This window comes from Podarcis vaucheri (assembly GCF_965113315.1).
Source record: "Podarcis vaucheri genome assembly, chromosome: 16".
Taxonomy (NCBI): Eukaryota; Metazoa; Chordata; class Lepidosauria; order Squamata; family Lacertidae; genus Podarcis; species Podarcis vaucheri.
In genome coordinates this window covers 14,504,110-14,512,060 of record NC_138754.1, presented here as the reverse complement: position 1 = coordinate 14,512,060, position 7,951 = coordinate 14,504,110, and the positions used below count along the sequence as shown (strand labels likewise).

General features: G+C 49.8%; 1 protein-coding gene across 2 annotated transcripts; it reads right to left on the bottom strand.

Annotated features, from left to right (window-relative positions):
- Positions 1-9: 9 nt before the first annotated feature.
- On the bottom strand, positions 10-4,621 carry RNASEH2C (ribonuclease H2 subunit C). Of its 2 annotated transcripts, none has more exons than XM_082202698.1 (4): positions 4,404-4,621; positions 2,049-2,155; positions 1,849-1,968; positions 10-743 (listed from the first exon to the last, which is right to left on the bottom strand). In XM_082202698.1, the coding sequence occupies exons 1-4, from the start codon at positions 4,564-4,566 to the stop codon at positions 714-716; spliced, it is 420 nt and encodes a 139-aa protein (XP_082058824.1). In that variant the 5' UTR covers positions 4,567-4,621; the 3' UTR covers positions 10-713. The 2 variants fall into 2 exon arrangements, with proteins under 2 accessions (XP_082058824.1, XP_082058825.1); XM_082202699.1 differs by having other exon boundaries at positions 2,049-2,152.
- Positions 4,622-7,951: the final 3,330 nt, after the last annotated feature.

Below are 7,951 nucleotides of genomic sequence, written 5' to 3'. Positions count from 1 at the left end.
TTTAAAGAATTCTGGAAACGTTACGTTTATTACGGGAATTGCAACTATAGTTCCCAGGATTTGGGGTTGCTGGTGAGCTGTGGTGTAAGTATATGCCATATAAGGAGCCACAATCACTTTACCTTGTAAGGGGTTTTCAAAGCTGAGTCTTTGCAATACAAACTAAGTGTGTTTAAAATCCATTTCCACTACCATGGCGCTCTTCCTGAGGAACTGTAGGAACTACAGCTCTGTGAAAAGATAGGGGTGTCCAAAACTCTGGAGTTGCAAGATTTTCCTGGGAGACAGAAAGCGTGGGAATTAAAGCAGTGTTGACATGGTCTTATCTATGTAGTTGAGGGAAACCACCAGAACCAGGTGTGGCAGCAGGATCCTTTGACTTGATAGAGCACATTCTCAAAAGTCACTTTGGTGAGGAGTGAGCCCACAAAAACTTGCTTTAAAAAAAAATATTGCAGAGATAGACCAAGATCGAAAGCAAAGTTCCACTTGAATAGTAATACTGTAAAAGAAAAGGCTGAATGCAAGGAAAGCACAGATCTGCACGTTGGTGGGGCTGAGTTAGCAACAGCATCCAATCTGAAAATGAGAGGCCTGCAGAAAAAGGACTCCTTAGCCCCACCCCCACCCCAAAAAAATCCAATACAGAGTTCGAAGTGCAGCCTGTTGTTGTTTTTTTACTTCCATGTCACCAGCAGTCACAAGCTCCCATCTCATTCTTCATCAGCCACAGGAGAATGGATCTACAAGGGAACAAAAAGGATCCTTTTGAGGAGGGATGGGGAACCAGCAGCCTCCCAGCAGAAGTTACTGGGCTACAACTCTCATCTCCATCCCTGACCACTGGTTGAGGTTGATGGGAGTCAGAGTCTCACAGCAGCTGCAGGGCTATGGTTTCCCCACCTGCTACAGCCACATTCCTGTCTACAAGATGCACGTAAGAGTCGGTCTGACCAGACACCGTCCCTAACAACGTAGAAGAGACGGTGTTTCTAGTCGGAGAGGAGGAACTGCAGAATTAAGCCACTCTCAGAGAGGAGTCAAGGCAAGAAAGCTGCTAGGCTGAGCAAGGCAGCATCAGTGTCAAACTCTACCAATGCAGCCCTGCACTTATTCAGCTTCACCCTATTTGATTTTGGTGCTGTGCGTGTTTCCTGCCTTTGCCGCCCCCTGCCACAGATTATGGGTGGGGAGGGAACAGCACCAAAACCCTCACCTCCCAAAATGCACAATAAGGCCAATGTTTACTGGAGCGTCTGTTTCTCCAGAAGCATGTTTTTAAAGTATTTGCCCTATGGAATCAGAGCTGGAGGGGACCCTGGAGATCAAGGCTAGGGAACCTGTGGCCCTTTAGGTGCTGTTGGACTACCACTCCCATCATCCTTGACCATTGGCCAGGCTGCCAGGGGCTGATAGTGAGTCCAACAGCACTGGAGGGCTAAGTGCTCCCCAACCCAGCTCTTAATTGCCACAGGAAATCCAGAAATTTGGAACGGGTTCCCAAACCAGTCCGCAAACTTTCAGGTGCTCTCCAGTGTGTCTGCATTAAATATACTGATTTTTGATTGCATTTTAAAATTTATTTTACGGTATTACGATCTGAATTCTTTGGGGCACAATAAAATACAACATAAGAAAGAAAAGCAAAACAAACACAAGAGCCATCTGCAGATACTACATGAAGACTGTTAGATACCCAGCTCTCACATCTTCACCCTAACCATACCCAGCTCCTTTCCGTGACTTACAGGAATAATACCAAAATTTACAGAAAGGGCCTGAAGGTATGCTTCCAAGTGGAGACGCCCACCCTGAGCTTCCCTGCCCCTTTATAAATAAGATACGCACCCCTTCAGCAATCTTTGGCCATTGTAAGGACATGAGGATCTCATCACTGCTGTTGGGGGCCTGCTCCAGGTTCCAGACAGTGAGTGACTCAAAGGTAGACTTCACCCGCACCTGCCGCTCCTGTAGGAAAGAAGGGACAGTCAATGGGGATCCGGGGATTAACCCTCCCCTCTCCAGGCTCCACCCACCCAACAACTCACCTGCAAAGCTGCATCATCTTCCTCCAGGACCAGCCCCATGTAGCCCTCAGGTACGAGGACTTCCTTCCCTTTTAGGCTCCGCCCACGGAAGGATACGGATGCCTCTGCTGGGCAACGCAGGGTGACAGAGGACAAAAACAAACAAACATAGATTCTCAGTCTGGGCTTTCCAGGCTTTCCCCACCTGCTCTCCAGTCCCTTTAAACTGGAAATCCCTCCTAGAACCACCTGCATGCAAAACTCATGTGTTTTTGCTCCTAATAATAATAATAATAATTTATTTATACCCCACCCATCTGGCTGGGTTTCCCCAGCCACTCTGTTCTAACATAGTCAATATTGTTGTTTTATCACAATATATTGTGAAACTAGGGAAGGAAAGAGAGAGGGAAATGAGCAAATTTCTGACAGGCTTCTAGAGTGACGGTTAGTTTATTCTTTTAGCATATTATTTTATCGTTAATATAATGGGTGTGGGGGAGAGGGCCCGGTGTCAGCAGCTGTGATCGAGGAATGTTTTGGGTCACAAAACTCTTATGCCACAAAGGCTACTCCAAATCGCAGCACCGGCCGTCAGTAAGGGAAGGCTTGCTTCCATGATAGGTTGAGGGACTTGGAGCTGATCAGCCCCAGAAGACCTCAGAGGATGTTGAAGACTGGCAGTTATGGCAGCCAGCAAAGCCTTGGGGTTGAATTGAGATCCTCGTTCAACTTGGGGAACAAGACCAAGGAAGGTCTAGCCTTGAAGGCAGGAAACGCCACCTGAGCAATTCTGTTACTTATAGGAGGCATGTCTTGTCAGCATCGCCCTAGAGCCAGTGCACCAACTGGACTCATGCACCTCAACCCCGACTGGGCTAGGCGAGCTGGGAAGCACCGCCAGAGACCTCCGTTCTCACAGGAACAGGTCACAGTGCTGTGGACTCACAGCTTAGAGCTGAGAGCACCGGATTCACTGTCTCAATAATACAGTCGTTGCGCAGCAGAGTTTTGCAGAGTCTTGCAGAGTATAAACCACTCAGAGCAGCTCTGTAGAATATCTTCCTTTTATTCTGTAACTACAACTATGATACAAAACCATATACAGAGCTGAATATTCTAAGCATAAATCAATGCTACACTGAGAGTCTGCAGCTGCACTTAGCAGCAATCTTATCTCTAGGATCTCCAACACTCTCACTTTCTCCGATACACTGACTGACTGACTGACTCTCTCACACACACAGATATGTTGCTGGGAAGAATAAGTAAATAGGCAGGACACGCCTCCTCCTCTCTGGAGAGTCAGCAGAGACCATCAGGAGATCATCAGGAGATTCTTGGGTATGGGAGGGGTGAAATCTCCTCATGTCTATGGTGTCGTTTTTCTTGTGATAATTTTTATTTTGGTAAAAACACACCAAGCCTTCTAAATAAATAAATACGTTATTACTGGATTCCATACACACTCTTCCAGGGTGTGTAATACAACAACATTAAATACCTAAGCAGCGCAGAAGGGCCAGAGCTCAGTGGTCAGAGCTCGTGCTTTGCATGCAGAAGGTTGTAGGTTCAATCCCTGGCATCTCTAGGGTAGGAACATCCTGCCTGAGGCGCTGGAGAATCACTGCCAGCCAGTGTAGACAACATTGACCTAGATGGGCTAAGCGGTCTTTTCTGGTAGAAAGCACCTTTGTTTGTTCTAGATGGACAAGGGATTCAGGGCTCCTGCGCCTTTCATAGCTGTCCAGAAGAGGGAATTTAGGCAGATATTGTGCAATCAAAGGTGCAGGAACCCAGTCCTCTTCTCCCCCGTCCACCCTCTCCCATGCCCTCCCTGGTGGTCCATTACTGCACTCGGAAGTCTGAGCCTGCCAAGGTAACCCCCTTGCATCGTCTCCCCTGCCCCATTTACTTCAAGCAGCACCACCCCCTCGCAGCGCAATCCACTCCAGGGTGGAGACTACACAAAGTTTCTTTAAAGCACACTCTTTTCCCCTCGGAGAATTATGGGCACTGTAGTTTGTTAAGGGATGCTGGGAATTATAACTTTGTGAGGGCTAAAACTACACTGCCCAGAATTCTTTTTTTTAATTATTATTATTATTTTGGGTGGTGGGGTGGGAAAACGTGCTTTAAGCAGATATGGTGTGTCCGCAGACCAGGCCGACTTCGAGATACAAGACTGCACTGAGTTCGACGGGGCCCCGAGTTCGGATTCTGAGCCATTTCTCTCCCGCCTTGCAGAGCAAATCCTACCCCCTTCCCCAAGTCCACCCGGACAGATAAAAGTCCCTCTCGATCCAGTGGGGCCTTAGTGCCCCATAACCGGCTGCCCAAGGGGTCTGCATCCCACTCTCCTCCTGCTTCGCTCACCGTCCGGTTCTCCGGGCCGTCGAATGGCCGGCGCGAAGTACCGCCGCACCGCAGCGGCGCCGTCGTGCCGGACCGCGCAGGGGAGCAAGTGGAGCCGCTCCCGGGGCGCCCCGGGCAAAGAAGGCAGCGCCAGCCGCGCCGGGCCCCGCTCCTCGCCAGCCATGAGCAGCACAGCCGTCCGCCCTTCCTTCCTTCCGTCCCGCGGAGCAGCCGCCCTCCTGCGCCCCGCCCAGGCGCATCCACTCCCGGGTCGCGCCCAGCCCAGCGCCGCCTCCTGCGCCCTCCAGCGCGCTTTGGACTCTCCTCCGCAAGCCTCGTCCGCCTTCAGCGGGTCCTGGCGGGCACGTCCGACTCGAAAAGGGAGTTCGTTCCCCAGGAAAGGATTGCCAGTTTCGGCCTTTCATTTTACACCCCCCCTACCAATCTTCAATTCGGTTCTCCCACATTTCTGCAGCATTTTTTTTTTGCATTTCCCCCCTTTAAAAAAAAAATAAATCCTCGTGCAAATCAGAATCGTAGAGTTGAAAGGGACCAACTAGTTCAACGCAGCAATCTTTCAGCATCTTAAAAGGTAGCTTCTTCTAAGAAACGCATTTCAGTATATAGTTTGGACGGACGCCCACGTGCTTGCAAGCACTTTCTAATAATATACTGTAGTTCATTTTCGTATGTTGTTTTCACGGGTATATTCGTTCTTAACAAAAGCCATTTCCCCACTTAGAATCATAGAATTGGAAGAGACCACAAGGGCCATCGAGTCCAACCCCCTGCCAAGCAGGAAACACCATCAGAGCACTCCTGACGTATGGTTGTCAAGCCTCTGCTTAAAGACCTCCAAAGTAGGAGACTCCACCACACTCCTTGGCAGCAAATTCCACAGTCGAACAGCTCTTAATGTCAGGAAGTTCTTCCTAATGTTTAGGTGGAATCTTCTTTCTTGTAGTTTGGATCCATTGCTCCGTGTCCGCTTCTCTGGAGCAGCAGAAAACAACCTTTCTCCCTCCTCTATGTGACATCCTTTTATATATTTGAACATGGCTATCATATCACCCCTTAACCTCCTCTTCTCCAGGCTAAACATGCCCAGCTCCCTTAGCCGTTCCTCATAAGGCATCGTTTCCAGGCCTTTGACCATTTTGGTTGCCCTCCTCTGGACACGTTCCAGTTTGTCAGTGTCCTTCTTGAACTGTGGTGCCCAGAACTGGACACAGTACTCCAGGTGAGGTCTGACCAGAGCAGAATACAGTGGCACTATTACTTCCCTTGATCTAGATGCTATACTCCTATTGATGCAGCCCAGAATTGCATTGGCTTTTTTAGCTGCCGCGTCACACTGTTGGCTCATGTCAAGTTTGTGGTCAACCAAGACTCCTAGATCCTTTTCACATGTACTGCTCTCAAGCCAGATGTCACCCATCTTGTATTTGTGCCTCTCATTTTTTTTGCCCAAGTGCAATACTTTACATTTCTCCCTGTTAAAGTTCATCTTGTTTGTTTTGGCCCAGTTCTCTAATCTGTCAAGGTCGTTTTGAAGTGTGATCCTGTCGTCTGGGGTGTTAGCCACCCCTCCCAGTTTCATTGCCCTCAGATCCGTGGAAAACCATGGGGCTGTCCGGGCTCCATGCAATCGGAGAGGGCACTTCGGAGCCAAACAGTCAATAGCCCTGGTTAACTCCACATTCCAGCGGGCCATCAGGGAATCAGCTGAAAGGCCATCAACATGGGATAAAGCATCCCCTACCACTCTCTGGAAACCATTTGGATCCATTAAGTGGCGGGGACGGACCATCCGAATCGGTCCCACCTCCCTGCAGAGGGGAAGGGTCGCGGAGAAGTCAAGTTGCACCAGGAAGTGGTCTGACCATGGCACTTCTTTCGTTTTGCTTTTACTTAGTGTCAGATCACCAACATCCAGGGAGGTAAACACCAGGTCCAAGGCATGTCCGCGGCTATGGGTTGGGCCAAACTTATTCAGGGACAGCCCCATGGAGGCCATGCTTTCCAAGAAGTCCCGAGCAGCCCCTTGTAAGGTCATGTCGGCATGGATATTAAAATCCCCTAGGACAACCAAACTAGGTGTCTCCGGGAGAACATCCACCACGACCTGAAGCAGCTTGGGCAGGGAATCCTTGGTGCAGCGGGGAGGTCGGTACACCAAAAGGAATCCTGTACTGCCCCTATTGCCCAACTTCCAGAACATGCACTCAGAGAACTGGGTCTTCCCAATAGGACGCCTGGTGCAAACTAATGACTTCCTAAAAATCACTGCAACCCCCCCCCCCTGCCCACAAGGCTTGGGTTGCTGTGCGTAAGAGAAACCTGGTGGACAAGCAGCGGCAAGAACAGGCCCATCTGCTTCACCCAACCAAGTCTCTGTTACACATGCCAAGTCAAATCCTCCATCCATGATCAAGTCATGGATGGCAGTGGTCTTATGAATCATTGGCCTGGCATTGCACAGCAGCACCTTCAGGTCATGTGGGTATTCCTTGCTGATTCTAGTATCCATCCGGTCAGGACCAGACCCGGAGGCAGAGATAGTCCTCAGACAACAACTAAACCTGCCTCCTCTGTAATGACATGGTCTGGTCTTAGCGTAACTCCTCCTCCTACCCGTGATCACTGAGATCGGTTGTCCCAGCGCATCCCCCTCTGTGGAACATGCCCCAGCCATTTTGTTGGCTGGGACCCACTCCCCAGCAGCCCTGACCCCTCCCCTTAAGAACAAAATAAGACCTTAAAACAATAAAAACAAAACCAAAAAACCCCAGAAAACAAAAAACAATACAAATAAAAAACTGTAAAAATTACAAATCCATCAAAATCAAACAAATCCCCAGCTAAACATCCATCCCACCCCAATCCCCGCATATACAAAAAAATAAAATAAAAAGGAAAAGGAAAATTTTAAAACATTTTAAAAAGAACTCTGCGCCCCTCCGGATCCCCCTGGGCTGCAGCAGCAGTGACAGCAACCGTCCCTGTGAGGCCTGTCAGGCCCCGCCCTGGGCCAGGTGGTGAGGGCCAGGAAGGAACAGGGCCCTCAGACACTCACACAGGAGAGTCCTCCTGGGCAGCAGAGCGCAGCAGTCCCTGTGAGGCTTCAGGCCCCGCCCTGGGCCAGGTGGTGAGTGGCAGGAAGGAGCAGGGCCCTCAGACACTCACACAGGAGAGGAGCAGGGCCTGGACCATTTCACTTGGAAAACACACATAAGCCACATAAGCATTGGGTGGAGGGGGGTTTGACCTGAGGAGCGCTGGGGCACTGGCTCAGAACCTGTTTACATGTCATTGCCCTGGTGCATGCCAAGTCCCCTCCCATCTGGGTCTGCAAGAGTAAGGAGGGTCGCAGCAGCAACTACAGGAGAAGAAAACCCACTGGCAGCACTGCAGGGCTGTTGTGTTGCAGCTGAGCAACGAATGAGAAGTGAGAGGCTCTCTTGAGCATCTCCCCTTTGTCGCACCTGCTCAGGTGAAAAGTTTTGAAGAAAGCTATAAAGAATTCATTTATGTATGCGACAACAGTGGCAAGAGTCTTGATTGCACAA

What these genes read in the sequence shown, in the direction of transcription:
- RNASEH2C (XM_082202698.1), bottom strand. Translation starts at nt 4,566, where the DNA reads ATGGCTGGCGAGGAGCGGGGCCCGGCGCGGCTGGCGCTGCCTTCTTTG. An exon ending in AAGATGATGCAGCTTTGCAG is followed by an intron (nt 1,969 to 2,048) that starts GTGAGTTGTTGG and finishes TCTTTCCTACAG; the next exon opens with GAGCGGCAGGTGCGGGTGAA. An exon ending in GGCCAAAGATTGCTGAAGGG is followed by an intron (nt 744 to 1,848) that starts GTGCGTATCTTA and finishes GTTCCCTTGTAG; the next exon opens with ATCCATTCTCCTGTGGCTGA.